General features: G+C 41.1%; 1 protein-coding gene across 1 annotated transcript in view; it reads right to left on the reverse strand.

Moving 5' to 3' along the window:
• Positions 1-1,549: 1,549 nt before the first annotated feature.
• ADCY1 (adenylate cyclase 1) overlaps positions 1,550-25,068 on the reverse strand; it is a 424,494-nt gene continuing 400,975 nt past the window's right edge. Inside the window, exons 19-21 of the mRNA XM_038760089.1 lie at positions 24,737-24,861; positions 9,398-9,561; positions 1,550-6,348 (exon numbers count right to left, since the gene is read on the reverse strand). Of these exons, the coding sequence (XP_038616017.1) occupies positions 6,333-6,348; positions 9,398-9,561; positions 24,737-24,861 (305 nt within the window). The 3' untranslated portion in view covers positions 1,550-6,332. The remainder of the gene's footprint in view (positions 6,349-9,397; positions 9,562-24,736; positions 24,862-25,068) is intronic.

A 25,068-nucleotide genomic window follows, 5' to 3' on the forward strand; every position in this document is an offset into this window, starting at 1 on the left:
TGTAAGTGGATATTTGTACTGTAATTTTGCTCCGGCTACATAGTTTGAAGCTGAGGACAACTAGACTTACAAATCAATGAACATTTTAAGACATACTGCTTCAGTATATGTTTAGAATACACATCGTTTATATGTCCTAAAACAATGATTAAAAAGATATTCTTGAAAAGGGTTTTGCTTGCTCCATTTCATCAGACTGCTGTGTGTATACTTATAAGAGTTGAATACCCCGAAAAAGACAATGGAAGTGAATTATTCACCAAACATTAATTTACAATATGGAAATCAATGGGCACATTTTTCCGTATTTACTACATTTGAACTTTGCTAGTTTTCTATTGTTTCTTACTATATGCTCTTTGCAAATATTTCAGTCTTTACAAAGGAATATTATGCCACAAAAGGAACTCGTTCAAGCAGAAACGTGAGGAGAATATTCTATAGTTCTAGTAAGGCAATTTGTGTATAATTCTTCTTGCAAAACAGACTTGTTTTAATTGAAATATTATTTTAGAATATCAATTTCTCTCAAGCCTGAGAAAATAGGTAATTTCTAAGACTCATGGATATATTTTTCTTAAAATGCACAAACAATAAAAATGAATAACTTGAATAATAATAATAATAATAATAATAATAATAATAATAATAATGATGGCCTTTGTTAAGCGGATACTATGTCGCAAGCACTGTTCTTAGCGCTGGGGTAGATACAGAGTAATCTGGTTGTCCCACATGGGGCTCACAGTCTTAATCCCCATTTTACAGATGAGGTCACTGAGGCCCAGAGAAGTTAAGTGACTTTCTCAAAGTCACACAGCTGACAAGTGGCGGAGCCCAGATTAGAACTCATGACCTCTGACTCCCAAGCCCGGGCTCTTTCCACTGAGCCACAGTACTGAGTAAATGTACCCTATCAAAAAAAAAAATACTATACTCAGGAAAAAAAGTCAAAAAGAGAAATCCTAATATTTCTCACCCCCAAAATAAATAATTTGGTTTGAAAGAACATCTTTTAAAGAAAGACAGTTTAACTGGAGACACCATTTTCATTATTTATGGTAGTAAATTATACTTGTGGATTATCTTTTGGTTTATCCCATGATTCTGGGCATAATATATATATATATATATATATATATATATATATACATATATATATATATATATGTATATTGCTATCAAGTAATTTTGGAACATTGGGGAAACATCTCTGAAGGTCAGTATTTGGCATTTCAATTTATTACTATGGTTATCTTCTCCAGAAAGGAATCTCACCCACCCTGAGAGAGTTCTCTCACCCTAGCAGTAGCCAGTCTTCACTGCTCATGAGACCTTAAATTATTCAGCAATTATATTTTTCAACATGTTAATTTTAGGACAAAAATGACCATCTTTTCAATACCTACTTTTCTACCTTTCACCGGTCTACTTGTTTTGTTTTGTTGTCTGTCTCTCCCTTCCAGACGGTGAGCCCGTTGTTGGTTAGGGACCGTCTCTATTTGTTTCCAATCTGTACTTCCCAAGCTCTTAGTACAGTGCTCTGCGCACAGTAAGCGCTCAATAAATATGATTGAATGAATGAATGATATGAATAAATTTAATATGAATTTCTAATGGCATCCTTTTCCTCTAAAATGACTGAAGTGCAATGACACATTACCGAAAGATAAACGAAATAATCAGTAATGGTTGGAGAGCAGTAAAATTACTTCACAATCCATTCAGTGGTTGGTAGCTATTGTTCATCTTTTAGTGAGACCAAAGACCATTTCTGAAGAGTGGAAAAACATAATTGGGTATTTTGAAATCCTACCTCCTTTCATAAACAAAACAACCATAACTTTGACACCTTGACACCTCAGTCTCAGAGGGGCAGACCTAACTTTAGGTTTCATGAAATGAATCAAAACAAATTTAGAACATAGAATTAGATTCTACCTGGCACCATAATCTGGGTAAGTCAGGGAAAAAAAAAGTAAAAATCTCAAAAATACAAATCAAATCTTCTCTTGCCTGAATCATCTGTGAACCAAAAAGGTTGCTTTCACATACCAATCACAGGTCAAAAAAGTTACAAGACAAGAAGTAATGAAGAATTTAGTATCAGGTGCCTGCAATGTGGAGCAATTTTCTGGTGGATATGATCCATGAAGCGTCATCATGGATAAAACAGCTCAGCACACTGCTTCAGATTGTCTTTATATTAATGTCTGTCTTCCCCTCGTTGTAGACAGGAATGTTTCTGTTTATTATTGCATTGTACTCTCCCGGGGGCTTAGTACAGTGTTCTGCACACAGTAAGCGCTCAGTAAATGTGATTGATTGACTGTCTGTTGAGACACGCAAATGGGGATTGGTTTTCCCTTTTTAAACCATTCTGACTTTTAATTCTATATTATCAATCAATCAGTCAGTGCAGAGCACTGAACTCAGTGCTTGGGTGAGTACAGTATAGCAAAGTTGGTAGCCAAGTTCCCTGCCCACAAGGAACCTATATTACAAAGGGTAGTATTGCTACCTTATCCGGAAAGGAGTCACACCCATGCTGGGGGAGCGTTGCCACCCTTTTCACTGAAGTAGCCAGTCTGCACTGTCCATAACACCTTAAATAACTCAAAAATTACATTGTTCAACATGTTAATTTTAGGACAAAAATGGCTATCTTTTCGAAATGAAGAAATTCACTTTGAATTTCTTATGAATACCAATGGCATCCTTTTCCTCCAAAACGACTGAAGTGCAATGACCCATTTAACAAAAGATAAACAAAATAATCAAAAACGGTCGGAGAGCGGTAAAATTACCGTATCATCCAATTTTGAAGACTAACTGCAGTGTTTGGTAGCTACTGTTCATCTTTTAGGGAGACCAAAGATCAGCTCTGAAGAGTGGAAAAACATAATGGGGTATTTTGAAATCCTACCTCTTTTCACAAACAAAGCAACTGCAACTTTCACAACAAAAACCTCATAATTTGTAATATTCAATTTTCAGAAAGGGATGCAAAATCAATATTGACAAAACAGCTGTTGAGGTGATTTGCACAATTAAGAAAATCATCTTTCTAGCACTCTTCGTCATACAATCCATGTTAAGCAACACAGCGACATGATACCTATAAGTCTAGAAAGGCATAGAGTGTACCTTTTAATGCTTTTACATGTTCAATATTCTTCGAATACTCTTTGCTATTGTGGTTCTAGCATATCTCTAGTATTGGATACCTATTATTTACTTTAAGTGAAACAGAAATACTGCAGACAGCTATTTCTAATTTTCAGAGAGGGAGAGAGAGTCTCTTATGACTCTCCAATCATTTTCATTTGCTAACTTGAATTTTTCAAAACTGCTTTCAGCATGAAACATGTCCGGGATAGATGCAGAGGATTGGGTACTAACACGATGTGAAAGCGTGGGCATCAATGCGTATCTTGGTACGAGTGTGAGAAATCAGTAGAAGACAAAACCCCCAAAAATCGCTGCTGAAGAGCGCCGCTCCTCCTGAATCATCAGAGACATCATTTTGATCTTTTGCCGAATAACTGAGCAACTAAAAACTTTCCCTCCTTAATATCTCTTAACCTGGTAATATAGGACGTAATAATTCCCTGTACCAAAGAGAACAAAAACAGAAAGAGACAAATGGAACTGTTTCTGCACCTTTCCCCCCAACTCTCCATCTGATCACCCACCTTCTCGTTGGGGTCACATATGTTATGTTTTACAAGTTCCCTCCCCTTTATGGCCCGCACCATCACCTTAATTTGTGTTTCGATTTCCAGTGGCCCAGTGCTTCAGATCAGATCAGATTATATTACATTTTGAGACAACAAAACTGAAGGAGACCAAAGTAGAGAATTAGCTTGGGATACCAAGAGGAAAATGCTGACAACCAAAAAAATGCAATTTCTAATTTGGGGCCAACAAGTTGTTCATTATTAAAGTACACATTTCGCTCAATTCTGCACTGGGTTATTGACTATCTTTTTTGATGAGTAATCATCTTTTCTTTGTTACCCAGTGACTTTGTCTTACAGCAGAACTGGAAAATCCCCAAAATACATTTGATTTAAGAAACCTAAATACAAGTTGGGCTTGATTCTCCCTGGGCCCCTAAGTCCTTGATTTACATTACATTTTTATAGAGGCATATAGTCATTCATTCTTTCAGCTTACATGCAAGAGCGCCATTTAGGGGAGTACTGCTAATGGGCTAAAAAAAAATGCCCAACTTATTAACAGGCAGTCATTTAGGTTCTGAGGAAACTATGGTTCATTATGTTCTTTTTTCCAGGAAACAAAATATTTAGAGCTTTTATGATGGATTAAACAAACTATTTTGGTTCAACTCCTAATAACTGAGTTACGCACACTCTGGGTTTTTCTTGCTCCTTTAAATTCCACTGTTCTCATAATATCTTGGTTGTGTGTGTCTGTGTGTTTGTGTGTGTGCATGCACGCATGTGACAGGGTTTTCAGTAGTTCACAGAGTGGCATAAAGAGAAGTAAAGATTAAAAATCAAATGCAAATGGAAAGCTTAAAAGAATCACTGGAAGGGAGGTGGGAAGTTAACTCTAGAGGTCTTGACCCCTTCAAATGATAGTCTTCCAAAGCAGAGTCACAGATAAAAGGCTAAAAAACGAAGGCTGTGATCCAGATTTGGAACTCAGATAGGCAAATTCTTATTAAATTCAAGGGGATTTGTGCTTACTGAAGGCCAGAATCTGTCCCGGCGTACATCCTGTCAGCAGCATGTGTGTGGGTGTGTGAATTTGCAAAATGTTTCCGTTGTGTATTTGAGACCTAATAATTGTCACCCCATCAAGAAAAAGACTTTCTCGGGGAATGTTACCACTTCCTTCTTTGATAAGGTCAAAGGACGAATTCACTGTGTCTTCTGGAATGCTTACTGAACTTCGGCCAATGGGTAATTACTATTTCCACTCATGTATTATAGCTTCAGTACAAGTTTTTGCATCTAATGATTGAAGGCATAAAGGTAGCAGAGATGGATTTTGCACTTGAAATAATGTGGATCTTACAGCACTGTTTTTGGCAAAATGTGAGCATTTGGCTATAGCTCTCGTCTTGGTTAGTGTCTTTGTTTTGAGTTACTCTGTTGGACTCACATGCATTTAGGGGGAAAAACTGTGTCAAAGTGACATGCCCAAACACTTAGCATTTTACTCGTAAGTTCTATTTTGTTGGGTTACTGAAGTCAGGCATGAGTGGCATGCAGTAGCTTGTCAAAAGAAGAATAAAGGACAGCCATCTTCAAAGGGCTCATAGTCTTCATGCACATGTAAAATCTGTTAGAAAAACCATTGACATTCTGATAAAAATTGTGCCTCTCACATGATTTTTGTACAAGTGTACATGCAGTAACCCTTAATAGGCAAAGTATTTACAAAACTCTTACAATAAATCCTTTAAAGTGAATAGTACATGAAAGGCCAACGTTGTACATTGACACTGTACACATTTAAAAATAAATAAGGCAAAGATAATACGATTTTATCACAAATTAAAAAAATGTTGCTTATCACTGCGATACAAAACTTGAAAGAACATTATGGCTAAATAGTGCTCTTTTTCCAATGGGAAATGTATGGAATTTGAAATTACTGATGATGAAGGACGGGTTTACTCTTGTCAGCTACAGGCAAGTAATCCTAAGAATCCAAATATTTTTACAGATTGCTTACTGGTGTATCCAGCAATTGAGGCTGACATATTTCAGGGGACGTATTTATCAACCAACTCCTTCCACCAGAACAACACATAAAGTTGAAAATGAAGTTGTGAGTATCTGGGCCGGTGAGATGGGAAAACATCAACCAATCAACCCATGGTATTCACTGAGTGCTCACCGCGTGCAGAGCACTGTACAAAGTGCTTGGGAGTGTACGACGGAGTTCGTAGACATGATCCCTGCCCTCAGGGGACAGAATCATGCCTGAGCTTCCCAGTGTGAAAACTACCACCTGAGGGTATATTTGGCACCTGTAGAATCTGCATGAACTCTTTTGGACTCCTTATAATAATAATAATAATGGTATTTATTAAGCGCTTACTATGTGCAAAGCACTGTTCTAAGCGCTTAGAGTCTTTAAATACCGTGAACTAAATGAGTTAATGCTGCATTCGTGAGAGTCTAATTTACACCTGGGATGTGGCTTGTGTTCAGGGAAGAACTGGACCTTTCTTTCCTCAAAGTGATGCTCCACAATGTTTTTCGTGCTCCGTACAACGCTTTTCGTGCTCCGTAGCTATTATGCCGGTAAAACAAGAGAGTTTCAAAGAAATCAGATTTCATGTCTTCTCAAACTCAGGAAGAGTTAAGGCTAGGCTGTAGTTAAGGAATGGCAACTGTTAGTTCAATGCTCTTCAATGAAGAGCTTGGAATATTTTTAACGTTGACTTAATTAAATTGCTTTCCATTTGACATCGCGTGAAATAGTTGGAGGCATCTATGTCAACTTGTAATCTTAAAGGCAAAACCTCAGGGGAACAGTTTTCCACATCACCAAAAGAGCAAGAGAAAAGGGAAAGGGATAAAAGTTGTCTTGAGTTCTCCAATTCTGTCTGCTTGAATGACAATGAGGGTATATTTTGAATATTGAGAGAGAAATTTCAATCTGATCTGCGATACTGCACTCGTGCTTAGCATGTTTTGAAAATGCCATGCTACGAATGGAATCTGTTCTAATTGGAGGCTTTCTTCATCTTGGAAATATTTCAGGAAAAATCAGTACAATTAAGGGAAGTTTTTTCAGTCACCCTTTGAATTCCACAACTGCCAGAATTAAAAATGGCGGTTATATCACACACATACTAAAGAAAGAACTGATTAAGCCCAAGCAAGACTATCCAGTGCAATAACTCTCAGAAATAGATGTGTGGAGGATTGTCTTAATTATACTGACTTGCAAAACATTTGGCCTGGAAAAAGTGAAGGGAAATTAAAACCAAGTTGACAACAGTATGGGAAAAATATAGTGAAAATAAGATTACCCCGTGCGTAAATATATGAGATTCCCCCATGAGAAGATACGAGATTACCCTATGAGTAAATATGAGTAAATAAGATTCCCCCATGAGCTTCCCCAAGCTGGAAGTAGGGAGTGAAGGAGAAGGGGGAAGGCACATAAAATACCACCTCAACTCTCAATGCAAACTGCTCTCAATATAAACAAAGAACACTTCTGACAATCAGTATTTGTGTATTTGAGCGATGGGATTCCTCACTGGATATTTTGTTGTCCTGTGGCTTTTCAAATAAAATGTTTGCACAATATAAATGCATTGTGTTTTTTCTGGGGAATTTCTGGCCTAGTCATGACCTAGCTATTAAATTTGATTCGAAATAGCTCATGAAAGATGTTTCATTTCATCTCACAATTATTTCTTAACTCTTGATTGGCCTGCTTTATGGGAAGGACCAAGTTGGAAGTGAGGGAGAGAAGTTGGGAAAAGATACTTGGGATTCAAGATTGATCAAGGTGGTCCCGGAAGGTCCTGAAGGAAAACTGGGTGAGTAACATTGGAGTTTTCCATTTTTTCCCTTAAAATTTGACGTTTCAAATATGAGTGAAAAAACAACAGGTTTTTCTCAACCTCACACTTAAAATATGGAATCATAGGGTTCAACAAGGTCGAATGCATGATCACTTTTGACAGTAGATTTTAGGTTTTCTATAACTTCAAGATTGAGTGGTATCATCTGGGCAAAAAATATTTTAAAAGTTAAGTCAGCCTGCCCAGAAGCAGCAGATAAGCTAGTGCCACAAGACAGTGGCTAAAATACATTTCCTAAAATTGTGTTTTTTCTGTTTTTTTACATACTGTGAAACTAACAGGGACTTAAGAGTTCATATACCAAAAGAATGAGAAATCAGGCTTGCTGCCTTCTTAACTTTTAACAATTATACTCATGATTTTAAAGGCTGTATTTTTTAGGCTGCCTTAGAAGCAAAATGGCATAAAAAGATTTCACTGGCTAAACAAAATTACTTTAACAGTAATGTCCATTTGCAAAAGGGAAGCAGAACCCTTAGGAATTTCAAAGAACCTGAATTTCTAGCTTTTAAAAGGAAAACACCTTCTGAAGACGCTGACCGGATTAAAATATTCAAAACCGTACTAATCGAGGGCCGTCGGAACGCTACGCGCTGTAATAAGAGAGTAAAATGAAAGCAAGGAGTTTTAGGGAGAAATCCCTCATCATAGGGCTCAATTCTACCTTACTTGTGTCCTTGCTAGCCTTCTTCCCTGTACTGGGTCGCCCTGTCGTTCCTCCCAAAAATTCCTTGGGAAAATCCTCGCCTCAGTTCTATGGCCATTTCTCAGGGGAAAGACGGGAGGATGGGCCTGATGTGTATGACTCTGGATTCATGTGCGGGAGTTTCTCATACCAACCACCTTGGTGTGTTAATAAAGCAAATGAAGAGGATTTGTAAGTCTTCTAAACATAAAGCTCCTCCTATGGTTTTTCAGGCCCACCTTCCTGAAACAAACGAACAGTATCCAATCGGGCCATAAAGGCCCTGAGTCTGCGACTTATTTTTGTCTGTCTTTTTTAGTAACCACAGTGTTAACTGGATGTTTTCTAATGTGGGAATCAGCAAGTTACAATAAGCCAGTGCAGCTGTTTGATAAAGTGGCTTACTCAAGTACTGTTCATTTGGTCTCTGCAGCCCTGAAAGCCAGTATGTCAATATTCTAGCTATGACCCCAAAATGTTTCTAAATCCTGACTCCTTCAAAGCTACTCTGCTAGTCCTAGCACCAATGATGCTGGAAATAATAGCAAGAGAAGAAATTTTGTTCTATCACTATTTCTCTTATGCCTATTACTTCTCATCTCCATAAACTCTATTTCTCCATAGTCTATTGTGAGTACACGTGTTTATGTCATCTTACACTATCATCTCACAGATTTTCACTTGCACGCTTCCTTCACTTAGATCAGTTATCCTTTAAAAATGCCCAGAAAATATTCCTTATTTTGATCAAATTTGAATTATACGTTTCCTGACACAGATATTAGCCCTTTTATTGTTCCCGATCCATGTGTGTTTTGACATAAGATCCCAGGTTCTCTTTGGTTGGGTTGGGGTGATCTTTAGTTGATGCTGGAACTTATGACCTCGAACCCCTGGTGATAATTCAGGCAACGTTGCTCTCACACCTCATTTCAAATGGCAAAATCAAATTTACTCTATTCTTTTGCACCGCTGGCTCGGAAGGAAGGTAACGGAGTGTTTGATTGGTCTGGGTGCTTGGTGTTTGCAGAGCGCCAACGCCCGCTTTTACCGTAAAACTAACTACTGATGAAACCAAAGGACAGCATGTGCCCAATTTTGTGTGAACGTTTGCTCTCCCATAAGGATACGTTTTGCCTTCTAAGTTTAAAGACGTGGTTTGAGAATTGATTCCGTTTTTCTTTCCTTCCAGGAAGTAGGTCAACATTTCACCTTTTCCTTTTACGCTGACTTTTCCTCTGCAGGTGAACTCGTAGCTGCATCTTGTTAAGAGTCTATGAACTTCTTCAGTCACCTGTCGGGAGAGAATCAATTGTTATCTCCAGTTAATACATGAGCACCGTTTCTTCCCAGTTTTTCATTATTCCATTTCCAAGAAGACGGGGTTGAATTGAGGATTCTGAAGGCCCAGGCCCAGAACAGGGTTGGATCAGGATACTCAAAACTGATTTGGAGGGCTGGGGGCTGAGCTTGAGGACAGATTGTCTCCTCGTCCTTGGTTCAGAGTGGCTCTATGGCTCAAAGCCCGGAGGACAACCTCATGATAATCTACGAGAGAGGGCCCCTTTGGAGTCTGTCATGGGTTTTTCCCAGGACTGAGATCTGTTCAGACCCAACCTGAGGAGGGATTCACTCATTCATTCATTCATTCATTCATTCATTCGAATTTATTGAGTGCTTACTGTTTACTAAGCACTTGGAAAGTAAAATACAGCAATAAAGAGAGATAATCCCTGTCCACAATGGGCTTGCAGTCTAGAAGGGGGGAGACAGACATCAAAACAGGTAAATAGGCCTCAATATAAATGAATAAAATTATAGATATATACTTTATACATAAGTGCTGTGTTGTGTGGTGGTTGGGAGAAACCAGAGAGCGAGTCGAGGTGTCGCGGAAGGGAGGGGGAGCTGAAGAAAAAGGGGCTTGGTCTAGGAGCCGGTGCGCTTTCAGTAGGGCTTTGAATGGGGGAAGAGTAATTGTTTGGCAGATCTGAGGAGGGAAGGCATTCCAGGCCAGAGTTAGGACGTGGGCCAGGGGTCAGCAGCGAGACAGACAAGATCGAGGCATAGCGAGAAGGTTAGCACATGGGCTGGGAGGGAGAAGGAGAGAAGGCATCCATGGCCTAGACTGATTTAGAATCAGTGCTGGTCCCTATCACCTCTGCCCCAGCTATTTGTATTTTAGTCCTCTCCCAAGCCCTCCAGGGAAAAAGCCCTCCTTCCTGGAAAAGAGAGTGAGTGGGAATGGCACTGCACCACAACCCCTCTCTCCGGAGCTTCCTCCAGTTTCTTATTTGGCTTTCCTAAAGATGCCCCAACTCACAGTTCTCCCGGTCAGTGAGTGGCTAAAAGCTCAATCGCTGCCATAGAAACCCCGTAACAATCAATCGATCCATCGGTGGTATTTACTGAGCGCTTACTATGAGCACTGTACTAAGCACTTGGGAGAGTGCAATAGAATAGAATGAGTGGACACGTTCCCTGCCCGTAACGAGCTTACAGTCTAGTGTAAGCCCTATGCAGGTGATGATGATGATGACGAAGACGGTGTTTCCAGATGACAGCAGAGCCTCGATCCTGTTGCTTCCCGATCTTCTAGGCTGCACGTGAAGTCTGAGGGGTGAGGAACACGACAAGCCAAAGACTGGGCACACCACAGTGGGTCTGCAGTGTTTGAAACACTCTTCTGCCTTTCTTGCAGGCTGTAGCAAAGCCCAGGACCCTCCACGACCTAAAGAAAGAGCCAAATGGCAGATCCGTTGCCAAAAAGACCTTTCTGAGGTTGCAGTACGTCTTTGTACCCATTCTCCTGGATACCCCTGCTGTGTGCACTACGGCTGGGATTTCTATAAAATATCATTAGAGATATCCTTTTATCAACCCTTCTTATGAAATGATCACATCATCGCGGCTCTGATGAGCTCTGGCTTCCTTCTGTTGCATAAATGCTTGTGATCCCACAGTGTTGGAGGGCTCTGGTGTTCGGGATGTGATTTTGCCACCAGTGCTTGGTACATAGTAAGTGCTTAACAAATACCATCATTAATTGATCGATACCTGTAATCCAACTTGGACAGCACAGATGGGACCGGTAAAGCTGTTTTCTATGCCAGCAGTACACTATCTGTGACTAACAGCCATACAACTATTTGGGGTACTTCCCAGCAATATCTCAAGAGGACATTTCCTGCCTCCTCTCAAAATCTATTCCCTCCACCTCCACCCCTTTAATCTTACTAAAACACTTGATCCCTCCCTTATTCCTTCCTTCAAGGTCATCTTCAGCTACTCACTCTCCAAACACTCCTTCCCCACTGCTTTCGAATATGTTCATTTATCCCCTATCATAAAGAAACCCTCTCTTGACCTAAGGGTACACTCTAGGTACCCCCCATTTCCCTCCTATCAGTGGTTTCCAAACTCTGCAAGCAGGAGTTTGCACACATCACCTCCTCGTCCCCCCCTTCTAATTCCCACCTTGACCCCCTGCAATTTGTCTTCTGCTCCCTTCACTTGCAGAAACTTCCCCCTTCAAGATCACCAATGACTGCCTTCACGCAAAATCCAATGGCTTCTACTCCATCCTAATCTTTCTTCATCTCTCAGCTGCCTTTCACACTGCAGACCATCCCCTTCTCCTGGAAGCATTATTTGACCTTGGTTTCACTGACACTATCTGTCCTCATTTCCTTCCTATCTCTCTGGCCACTTCTTCTCAGTTTCTATCACTTGCTCTTCCTCTGCCTCTCACCTCCTAACTGTGGGAGTCCATCAAGACTCAGTGCTCGGGCCCCTTCTATTCTCTGCTCCCAAATCTACCTCTCCAAGTCCTTCTCTGCAGTCTCATAATTCCTCCTGCCTTTGGGATATCTCTATTCGGAGGTCCCACCAATGCCCCAAACTTAAAATGTCCAAAACACAACTCCTCCTCTTCCCACCCAAACCCTGCCCTCCCCCTGACTTTTCCAACAATGAAAATAATACTAGCATTCTCCCTGTCTCACAAGTCAATGACCTTGGCATTGTCTCTCTCATTCAACCCTCATATTCAATCTGTTACCAAATCCTGTCTGTTCTATCTTCTCAGTATCTCCCTAATCCACCCTTAAAGCAGATGAGGAGGAGTTTCTGCTAGATGCAGAGATGGACGGGCAACCATTGGAGGTTTCTGAGGAGTGGGGAGACATGCACAGAACTATTTTTCTAGAAGAAAAATGTTCCAGCTAGCAAATTACAGACTGGAGAGGGGAGAGACTGGAGGCAGGGATGTAGTAGACAAGATGGAATGTGAAAAGTGCTTTGACCAGCAGTTGGGAGAGAGGGGGCAGATTCTGCAGATGTTGTGAAGAGAGAACCAACAAGATCTGGTGACTGACTGAATAGGAACGATGAAGGAGAAAGATGACACAAGAATGATGCCAAGGTTGGGGGCTTTGACCCGAAGATTAAACAGCACTAAATTCTTGCTATCAGTACAGTCAGCCCTTTTCCTTTATCTGGTGTTGTCAGGTTTGCGTCTGCTGTTCGATGCTTCTTAGGGCTCTGGTCTTACCAGAGTTCCTGTCAATGATTCATGTTCGGTATCGTTTACGTCTGGTCTCCAGCAGCAGCTTGGCATCACTTAACATTTCCATTGAACTACTCTTGGTGTTTTCGCTTGGTGAAACCAAAGCGTCTATGCCCGATTTGCCCATTCATTCATTCATTCATTCAATCGTATTTATTGAGCGCTGTACTAAGCACTTGGACGGTCCCTACCCAACAGCGGGCTCACAGTCTAGAAGGGGGAGACAGACAACAAAACAAGACATATTAACACAATAAAATGAATAGAATAAATATGTCCAAATAAAATAAATAGAGTAATAAATCTGTACAAACATATATACATTTATACAGGTGCTGTGGGGAATGGGAAGGAGGGGCTCAGTCTGGGAAGGCCTGAGTAGCCATGTCCTCTCAAGAGCCGTTCTGCTAGGATATGAGAAGGATTCAAGAACCTGATTCATTCAGATAGTTCATGAAGTTCAAATGCTGAGCTTTCTGTACTGGAGGGTTTCAATACGGGTGTCCTGTCAAATCAATCAATCAATCAATCAATCAATCAATCAATCGTATTTATTGAGCACTTACTGCGTGCAGAGCACTGTACTAAGCACTTGGGAAGTACAAGTTGGACGGTCCCTACCCAACAGCGGGCTCACAGTCTAGAAGGGGGAGACAGAGAACAAAACAAAACATATTGACAAAATAAAATAAATAGAATAGATATGGACAAGTAAAATAAATAAATAGAGTAATAAATCTCATTCAGTTGGCCACAAGGCGATGGTCAGAGAGTATGGATGTTTCTCTGGCAGAATATGTGATCGTGACAACCTCTTTATCCCCTTGGCTTCCACTGACATTCTGCCACTTGTCTGCTGAGTGACCCTGGGCAAGTCACTTAAATTCCCCGTACCTCAGTGTGGCTTAGTGGAAAGAACACGGGCTCGGGAGTCAGAGGCCGTGGGTTCGAGTCCTGACTCTGCCACCTGTTAACCGTGAGACTTTGAGCAAGTCACTTCACTTCAGAGAAGCAGCGTGGCTCAGTGGAAAAGAGCATGGGCTCTGGAGTCAGAGGTTATGGGTTCATATCCTGGCTCTACCAGTTGTCAGCTGTGTGACTTTGGGCAAGTCACTTAACTTCTCTGGGCCTCAGTGACCTCATCTGTGAAATGGGGATAAAGACTGTGAGCCCCCTGTGGGACAAGCTGATCACCTTGTAACCTCCCCAGCGCTTAGAACAGTGCTTTGCACATAATGAGCGCTTAATAATTGCCTTCATTATCATTATTATTATTCTCTGTGCTTCAGTTACCTCATTTGGAAAATGGGGATTAAGACTGTGAGCCCCCCGTGGGACAACCTGATCACCGTGTATCTACCCTAGTGCTTAGAACAGTGCTTGGCACATAATAAGCACTTAAATACCATCTTTATTTAGAGACGAGCATGGCCTAGTGGAAAGAGCTCGGGCTTGAGAGTCAGAGGTCATGGGTTCTAATCCCGACTCCGCCACTGTCAGATGTGTGACTTTGGGTAAGTCACTTCGCTTCTCTGTTCCTCAGTTCCCTCATCTGGAAAATGGGGAATAAGATTGTGAGCCCACCTGGGACAACCTGATTACCTTGTATCTCCCCCAGTGCTTAGAACAGTGCTTGGCACATAGTAAGCACTTAACAAATACCATCATTTTTATTATTATTAAAAGGGGGATTGAGACTGCGAGCCCCATATGGAACAGGGACTGCATCTAACCTGATTTGCTTGTATCCACCCCGGCACTTAGAACAGTGCCAGGCACATAGTAAGCACTTAACAAATACCATTATTATTATTATTATTATTTATTATTATAAGTAGACAGAACTCATGTGGCCAGATGATCCTCATAATGGTGAGCCACAAACAGCATGTAGTAATAGGAATGTCATGAGTAGCAGCATGCATTATTATTATCATTATTATTATTATTACAAGTAGACAGAACTCATGTGACCAGCTGATCCTCATAATGGTGAGCCACAAACAGCATGCGGTAATAGGAGTGTCATGAGAAGCAGCGTGGCTCAGTGGAAAGAGCAGGGGCTTTGGAGTCAGAGGTCATGGGTTCAAATTCTGGCTCTGCCAATTGTCAGCTGTGTGACTTTGGGCAAGTCACTTTACTTCTCTGGGCCTCAGTTCCCTCATCTGTAAAATGGGGATTAAGACGGTGAGCCCCCCGGGGGTCAACCTGATCATCTTGTAACCTCCCCAGCGCTTAGAACAGTGCTTTGCACATAGTAAGCGCTTAACAAATGCCATTATGATTATTATTATGGATGGCAAACAAAAATGAAGGCAGTTTGAAATGGTGGGAAGTCGGCTTATGCATGGCCACATCTGAACTACATACTACAAGGAGCCAGAATAATATATTTATTGTGGTTACAGTACAGAAAAGCTGTACTAAAATCTGTTCAATTCCTATATTAGAGCACCAGATAAAATCTGTGAAGTCATCACTTATCCCAACCCACCTAATCATGATTTCGTATTTCCATCAAGGAAAGACTCATGTTTGTATTTACAGTTCATCACCTATAATTTAATTTTCTTGAGTGATACATGCATATGATTTGCTTCTTCCCTTTCTCCTCTCTCCCCCTGCTACACACATGAACACAGTCCCATAAGTTTGTGTAACACAAATACTATTATGAAAAAAAAATTGTACAAACTTTTTTGTAAAAAAACTAGTATGTGTTAAGTGTTTACTATAATAATCTATATAATAATCTATATAATATAATAATGTTTACTATAATAATAATAATAGCATTTATTAAGCACTTACTTTGTGCAAAGCACTGTTCTAAGCACTGGGGAGGTGTGATCAGGTTGTCCTATGAGGGGCTCACAGTCTTAATCCCCATTTTCCAGATGCGGTAACTGAGGCACAGAGAACTGAAGTGACTTGCCCAAAGTCACACAGCTGGCAATTGGCAGAGCCGGGATTTGAACCCATGACCCCTGACTCCAAAGCCCGGGCTCTTTCCACTGAGCCACGCTGCTTCTCCCCATTTGCTGTCTGTCTCCCCATTCTAGACTGTGAGCCCATTGTTTTGTGGGGATTGTCTCTATCTATTGCTGAATTGTACTTTCCAAGCGCTTAGTACAGTGCTCTGCACACAGTACGTGCTCAATAAATGCGATTCAGTGAATGAATGAATGAACGATAATAATTATGGTATTTGCTAAGTTCATAGATATAATTTAATGATTTGTTTTGAGTACCTTCAGTGTCGATAAGTCTGTGTCCCCCAGTAATGATAATGACTGCATTTATTAAGCACTTACTATGCGCGAAGCACTGTTCTAAGCGCTGGGGGGATACAAGGTGATCAGGTTGTCCCACGTGGGGCTCACAGTCTTCATCCCCATTTTACAGATCAGGTAACTGAGGCTCAGAGAAGTTAAGTGACTTGCCCAAGGTCACACAGCAGACATGTGGCGAAGCCGGGATTAGAACCCATGACCTCTGACTCCCAAACCCGGGCTCTTTCCATTGAGCCACACTGCGGACCGGGAATGTGTTCCTTGATTTGTACTTCACAAGGACTAAATACACGGCATTGATTCCAGTGGGAACTCAATAAATGTCATTACTACAACTGCTTGTAAATTACGTGGTTCAGCCTTGCCCTGTGCTCTTCATAAATTGGTCTGGATGAGTTTCGGATTCTGCTAGTGTCCTCCTAAGGCCAACATCAATCAATCAATGGTATTTATTGAGTGCTTACTATGTGCCGAGCACTTTACTAAACACACTCGGGGATCTCGATAAACGGCAAAAATAATACAATGAATAGTTACTGTGGTCATGGTAAGGCAAAATGTGTGAAGTCATCACTTACTCCCACCCACCTAAATGGATAAATGTTTCTTCCAGAAACCTAAAAGTTTTGTATTTCTAAGGATGAAAATGAACGAAATAAGAACATCTGAAATGCACAACTTAAATGGTATTTGTTAAGCCCTTATTATATCCCTGTACTAAATGCTAGAATAAACACAAGATAATCAGATAATTCAGCTTTTGTTATAGAATGCTTAAAGCAAATCCATATCTAAACAATCACACTTCCCCACTTCAAAGCCCTACTGACTCGTCACTTCCTCCAGCCCCCCTTTTCATTCATTCAATCGTATTTATTGAGCTCTTACTGTGTGCAGAGCAACACACGGCACGGCCAAAATAATACAAAGAATATTTATTGAGGTCATAGTAAGGGAAAATGTGTGAAGTCATCACTTACTCCCACCCACCTAAGTGGATAAATGATTCTTCCAGAAACCTAAGAGTTTTGTATTTCTAAGGATAAAAACGAATGAAATAAGAACATCTGAAATACACAATTTAAGTGGTATTTGTTAAGCCCTTATTATATACCTGTATTAAATGCTAGAATAAACACAAGATAATCAGATAATTTAGCTTTTGTTATAAAATACGTAAAGCAAATCCATATCTAAACAATCACACATCCCCACTTCAAAGCCCTACTGACGGCTCACTTCCTCCAGCTCCCCTTTTCATTCATTCAGTCGTATCTATTGAGCGCTTACTGTGTGCAGAGCACTGTACTAAGCGCTTGGGAAGTACAAGTCCGCAACATATAGAGACGGTCCCTACCCAACAGTGGGTTTTCCTCTGCTCCCCCCACATCGCGCCGACTCCTCTTGTTCTACCCCTCTCCCCATCCCATAGCACTTATGCATATTTATAATTCAATTTATTTATATTAATGACGTGTATACACCTATTATCCTATGTATTTATATTGATGCTATTGTTGCCTGTTTACTTGCTTGGATGTCTGTTTCCCTCCTTCTGGACTGTGAGCCCACTGTGGGCAGGGATTATCTGTTGCTGAATTGTCCTTTCCAAGCGCTTACTACAGTGCTCTGCACACAGTAAGCGCTCAATAAATACGACTGACTGAATGAGTGATTCTAAAATGTGATCCAGTTAAATGTACTACATTTTATAGTGTAAATGAGATCATAAAGACTGTTCATCATTAGAGAAGCAGCGTGGCTCAGTGGAAAGAGCCCGGGCCTGGGACTCAGAGGTTGTGGGTTCTAATCCCGGCTCCGCCACTTAGCTGTGTGATTTTGGGCAAGTCACTTCACTTCTCTGTGCCTCAGTTACCTCATCTGTAACTGATGAGGGGATTAAAATTGTAAGTCTCACGTGGGACAACCTGATCACCTTGTATCCCCCCAGCGCTTAGAAGAGTGCACGGAGTAAGCGCTTAACAAATACCATTATTATTATTATCGATCCAAGGCATTTAAAAATGTTACTGCCTTGGATTCACGTCCAAATGATTACAGTCTAAATCCCTCGATACCGTAAACTCCTCCTCTAGACTCTCCCGGAGGGCAGGGAAAGCGTCTACTAACTCTATCGCTCGGTATCCTTCTAAAGTGCTTAGAACAGTGGTTGGTACAGAATAGGCTCTCAAAAATACCATCCACAGGTGGGTTGATAAAAACACACTTAGGGAAATAATCCAAACAACATCCAAACAACAAAAGATACACAGGAGGATTCTTTTCAGATGGACTCAGGCTTCGAAAATGTAAATCACTTTCAGCAGCGTTTGTGGTGGTATTGAAATAATACTCAAAGTTAAGAAACAAAGTACGCGCTAACACTGACCATTCTGATCCTCACAGCCAATCTTACGCTTCAGCAACTGGATTGAGTTTTAGGACCGCAGCACTTCGGAAAATTTTTCTGAGGGGGCTTTATTTCTCCCCCATTCTGGGCATGGTGGAGAAAAAAACGACGCATCCCCTTTACTTAGAAATCTCTCCCACTGGCTAGAGTGGAGTATAATGATAATAATAATAATGGCATTTATTAAGCACTTACTATGTTCAAAGCCCTGTTCTAAGTGCTGGAGAGGCTACAAGGTGATCAGGTTGTCCCATGGGGGGCCTCACAGTCTTAATCCCCATTTTACAGATGAGGGAACTGAGGCCCAGAGAAGTGAAGCGACTTGCCCAAAGTCACACAGCTGACAAGTGGCGGAACTTTGTCCTCAAGCTGTCCCTCTGGGGGACTGCCTGAAGTAGCTGCTGAACAACAATAATAATAATGATGGCATTTGTTAAGTGCTTACTATGTGCAAAGCCCTGTTCTAAGCGCTGGGGAGGCTACAGGTGATCAGGTCGTCCCATGGGGGCCTCATAGTCTTAATCCCCATTTTACAGATGAGGTAACTGAGGCCCAGAGAAGTGAAGTGACTTGCCCGAAGTCACACAGCAGACAATTGGGATTTGAACCCATCACCACTGAGTCCAAATCCCGTGCTCTTTCCACTGAGCCACAGTGCTTCTTAACAAAAGTCTCCACAGATACCTCTATCATGGCCTGACCAATGAACTGCTTTTTCAGCTATGAACCACAATCACCCAGCGTAGCGTAACTGCATAACTGCAAAATTCCAAGTCAATCAATCAATCAATCAATCAATCAATCGTATTTATTGAGCGCTTACTATGTGCAGAGCACTGTACTAAGCGCTTGGGAAGTACAAATTGGCATCACATAGAGACAGTCCCTACCCAACAGTGGGCTCACAGTCTAAAAGGGGGAGACAGAGAACAGAACCAAACATACCAACAAAATAAAATAAGTAGGATAGAAATGTACAAGTAAAATAAATAAATAAATAAATAAATAGAGTAATAAATGTGTACAACCATATATACATATATACAAGTCCTAAATATATGGGTGAGCCTTTATCCCCTTTTCTTCCAAACCTGCTAAATTAGGGCATGTCAAGACATGCAAATAATAATAATAATAATAATGGCATTTGCTAAGCGCTTACTATGTGCAAAGCACTGTTCTAAGCGCCGGGGGGGATACAGTGTGATCAAGTTGTCCCACGTGGGGCTCACAGTCTTAATCCCCATTTTTACAGATGAGGGAACTGAGGCTCAGAGAAGTGAAGTGACTTGCCCAAGGTCACACAGCAGACTTGTGGTGGAGCCGGGATTCGAACTCATGACCTCTGACTCCAAAGCCCCTGCTGCCCTTCAGGAATGGGTTTGGGTCAAGCTAATTAGTTCGTTGTAAAATTATTTGCACTGTCAACTAGGACAATCTTCTTTTTTTAGCTTGGGCCTGTGATACAACATTAGAGCTGAAATGAATTAGTCATTGGCTGTGTTGTCTCTCTTTTCCTTTTCCTTATCACGTCCCCTTCAGTAACCAATCTCGTATTTCTGCCGAGGCTAATCAGAGGCTAGTGTTAAGGCTTCGGAAAGTACCCCATCCCCACAATACTTACATAAGTATTCTTATACTCTCTTATTTCCCCTTTCTGTAATTTATTTTCATGTCTGTCTGCCTCATGTAGACTATATGTTCCTTGTGATCAGGGATAGTGCCTATCAACTGCCTAGACACTTAGTAGTAATAACAATAATAATGGCATTTATAAAGTGCTTACTATGTGTAAAGCACTGTTCTAAGCGATGGGGAGGTTAGAAGGTGATCAGGTTGTCCCACTGGGGGCTCACAGTCTTAATCCCCATTTTACAGGTGAGGTAACTGAGGCACAGAGAAGTTAAGTGGCTTGCCCCAAATCACACAGCTGACAATTGATGGAGTCAGGATTTGAACCCATGACCTGTCACTCAAAATAATAATAATAAAAATAATGGCATTTATTAAGCACTTACTATGTGCAAAGCACTGTTCTCAGTGCTAGGGAGGTTAGAAGGTGATCAGGTTGTCCCACGGGGGGCTCACAGTCTTAATCCCCATTTTACGGATGAGGTAACTGAGGCACAGAGAAGTGAAGTGGCTTGTCCAAAATCACACAGCTGACAATTGACGGAGCCAGGATTTGAACCCATGACCTGTGGCTCCAAATAATAATAATAATAATAACGGCATTTCTAAAGTGCTATGTGCAAAGCACTGTTCTAAGCGCTGGGGAGGTTAGAAGGTGATCAGGTTGTCCCACGGGGGACTCACAGTCTTAATCCCCATTTTACAGATGAGGTAACTGAGGCACAGAGAAGTGAAGTGACTTGCGCAAAAATCACACAGCTAACAATTGGCAGAGCCGGGATCTGAACCCCTGACCTGTGACTCCAAAGCCCGTGCTCTTTCCACTGAGCCACGTTGTGTTCTGCCCACAGTAAGTGATCAATAAATATTATTCAACGATTTGATTTGAACATGATGTTGCGCTTCGGTGAGTTCAGTAACAGAGGTATGGCATTTACAGGTTTCCAACTCAGAAAAGAAATCAGTGACATGCTAAGAACTCTCAGGAATGCGATCATAAGCAGGGCAGAAAACATATTTTTGTATCCCTATGAAAAACCATCAGAGACCCACACCTGGAATCCTGATCAGTCCAATTTAAAAAGGTCATGATGGAGTTATGGAATTGGAGAAGATAGGGGAAGGGCAACTGAAACTGCTATGGGGATGAAGTAACTTTTATAATAATAATAATAATAATAATAATAATAATTATGGCATTTATTAAGTGCTTACTATGTGCAAAGCACTGGGGAGGTTACAAGGTGATCAGGTTGTCCCACGGGGGGCTCACAGTCTTAATCCCCATTTTCCAGATGAGGGAACTGAGGCCCAGAGAAGCTAAGTGACTTGCCCAAGGTCACACAGCTGACAATTGGAGGAGCCGGGATTTGAACCCATGACCTCTGACTCCAAAGCCCGGGCTCTTTCCACTGAGCCACGCTGCTTCTTTTATACTAGCAGTAGCTGACAATATTAACAAGTCTTCAAAGCGGAAAAGTCAAAGCTACAAAATCAGAAAGGGTATGGATTGGAAAGTACCCCATCCCCACGATATTTTTATACTCTCCTATTTCCCCTTTCTGTAATTTCTTTTCATGTCTGTCTGCCTCATGTAGACTATATGTTCCTTGTGATCAGGGATAGTGCCTATCAACTGCGTAGACATGTAGTAATGATGATAATAATAATAATAATAATAATAATAATAATAATAATGATAATAATAATAATGGAATTTATAAAGTGCTTACTATGTGCAAAGCGCTGCTCATCTTACCTCCTTCCCTTCCCCACAGCACCTGTATATATGTATATATGTTTGTACATATTCATTACTCTATTTATTTATTTTACTTGTACATATCTATTCTATTTATTTTATTTAGTTAGTATGTTTGGTTTTGTTCTCTGTCTCCCCCTTTTAGACTGTGAGCCCACTGTTGGGTAGGGACTGTCTCTATATGTTGCCAACTTGGACTTCCCAAGCGCTTAGTACAGTGCTCTGCACACAGTAAGTGCTCAATAAATATGATTGATTGATTGATTGATTGATTCAAAGCACTGGGGAAGTTCCCTGTTCACCCACTTCCATGCTTCCAGACCTAAGGGACGGCCGCTGTTTAGATCCTTCCAGCTCCCCTCTGGCTTGCTCTCCAGGGATCAATCACCTTAGAGTTTTAAAAGAACTTTTTAGTTGTAAGTAATTTAAAAGCAACATTTAAAAGCAAAATGGGAATGACTGTCCTGTTTTGTTGTCTGTCTCCCCCTTCTAGACTGTGAGCCAGCTGTTGGGTAGGGACCGTCTCTATATGTTGCCAACTTGTACTTCCCAAGTGCTTAGTACAGTGCTCTGCACACAGTAAGCGCTCAATAAATACGATTGAATGAATGAATGAATTTATTACTCTATGTTTCTTGTACATATTTACTATTGTATTTATTTTGTTAATGATGCACATCTAGCTTTATTTCTATTTATTCTGATGACGACACCTGTCCACATGTTTTGTTTTGTTGTCTGTCTCCCCCTTCTAGACTGTGAGCCCACTGTTGGGTAGGGACTGTCTCTATATGTTGCCAAATTGTACTTCCCAAGTGCTTAGTACAGTGCTCTGCACACAGTAAGCGCTCAATAAATACGATTGAATGAATGAATGAATTTATTATTCTATTTATTTTACTTGTACATATTTACTATTCTATCTTTTTTGTTAATGATGCGCATCTAGCTTTATTTCTATTTATTCTGATGACTTGACACCTATCCACGTGTTCTGTTTTGTTGTCTGTCTCCCCCTTCTAGACTGTGAGCCCGTTGGTGGGTAGGAACTGTCTTAATATGTTGCCAACTTGTACTTCCCAAGGGTTTAGTGCAGTGCTCTGCACACAGTAAGCGCTCAATAAATATGATTGAATGAATGAATGAATGACAGATGTTCTTATCTTGCCCCAGGATGCTTTAGAAGCTGCTAATTTAAGAAACTCATTATGAATAACGTGTTCGGTCCTGCAGGGTTTCCTTCTCCTCCCTTTTAGTAATCTGGTGTGTGTTCTTCTCTCTCTCTCTCTCTCTCTCTCTCTCTGAATCCCCTCCAATAAATGAATGTTTCTGCTGCTCTGGGCATGCAGGGCTTTTGTCGGCGTACATGATGTGTGAAACTTGAGACAATCTGGGAGTCACATAGGAGTCGGCCTAGGGCACAGGCAGATGTGCAGTTGTTTCTATCTTCCAAACCCCCCATTGCCCTTCACTGGGATGGGCAACCAACCTGCATAAGGTTCGCAAAAGGTGGAAAATGGCCCAGGGAAATAATTGCCCATCCTTGGTTTATATGAATTCAAAGACCCACGATAGCTATTAGTGGAAAAAGGGATGCTAATAATTAGGGCCCCTCTCAGAGTCGTTCCTGGAGCGTTTCCCATACTCTACCAGCTTCGGCTACGGGAGGGAGAGTCAAGCAGAGTGCATACACATTCCCTTCCTAGCTTGGGCAGCGGCTAACGAGTGGAGGGCAATTTGCTATGAGTCAAAACTCACCTGGGCCGGGCAGCGGCGTCAAGAGAAAGTCAAGGGTGGAGAGTCAAGTTTACCGCGCGGAAGGAGGCAATGGTAAACCACTTCTGTATTTTCACCAAGACAACTCTACGGATACACCACCAGAATGATTGCAGATGGAGAGTGGGGCGTCCTGGGAGAAGTGTGTCCATGGCGTCGCTATGGGTCGGAAATGGCTCAACGGCGTAAGACAATAATTAGGGTATTTATTTGATGATTACTAAGTGCCAAGCTGTTTGCTACATTCTGGGGAAATGGAAGACGGTCAGATCAGGAACACTCCCTGCCCCAACCAGGGATCATAGTCTGAGACAGATAAAGAAAAAGTCTTTACAGATGAGGAAATAGGGCATAATGAGGAAAACTGCCTGCCCAAGCTCATACAGCAGACTAGTGGCAGAAGACTTGGACTTCCAACTCTCAGTCCCATGCTCCTTTTATTATTATTATTAGTATTATTATTATTATTATTATTATTATTATTATTATTATTATCATTATCATTATTATTATGTGCCGTTGAGTTGTTTCCGATTCATAGCAACTCCAAGGATATACTTTCTCCAGAACATCCTGTCCTCTGCTATAATCTGCAAACTTCCTAATGTTTCTTCCATTATCGTGGTTATGGTCTCTAGCCATCTAGCTGCTGGTACTTCCCAAGCGCTTAGTCAGTTCTCTGCACACAGTAAGCGCTCAATTAATACGATTGAATGAATGAACGAATAGTTGGCCTCTTCCACGTTTTCCCTGGACTTTTCCCAGCATTAGTGACTTCTCCAGAGAATCAGTTTCTAGGCCACAAAAGCCTCCCTTAGAAGAATCATGAGCTGTTTAGACATATTCCTGGGAGGTGAGGGTTACTGGGGAAAGGTTTGGGATTGTAAGAGGCTCTTTTCTAAGCACGAGGATAGAGGCCAAACTCTAAACATCTTTGGTACCAATGAAGGACAGAATTCAGGGCTGGTAGAATTTCTGGTCTGACCCAGATAGCATTTCACATGTATGAACTACCAAGAATTGGCTCACCTGAATTTTCCCCTGCACTCCAGTACTATCCATTCTGCTGGCAACATTTACAGTGTTTCCCCAGATATCATACTGTGGTCTTCGGGCACCAATGACTCCTGCCACTACTGGCCCAACATTAATGCCTGAAAAACAGAAAATTATTTTTTAGTAACCTCAATAGAAGCTTTTAAAAATAACCAAAGAAGGCAAGCATGACAAATGACTTCTCAATTAAGAATTGTATTTTTATAATTTTCCTTGCTGTTTTGCAATGAAGTAGATCAGCTGTGCCATCCTTCTGGGCTGGGGGATGTTTAAAAGAAAGGTAGAGAAGCTAATCTGGAACTATT

The sequence above is a fragment of the Tachyglossus aculeatus genome, chromosome 18, assembly GCF_015852505.1.
Source record: "Tachyglossus aculeatus isolate mTacAcu1 chromosome 18, mTacAcu1.pri, whole genome shotgun sequence".
In the NCBI taxonomy this organism is placed as follows: Eukaryota; Metazoa; Chordata; class Mammalia; order Monotremata; family Tachyglossidae; genus Tachyglossus; species Tachyglossus aculeatus.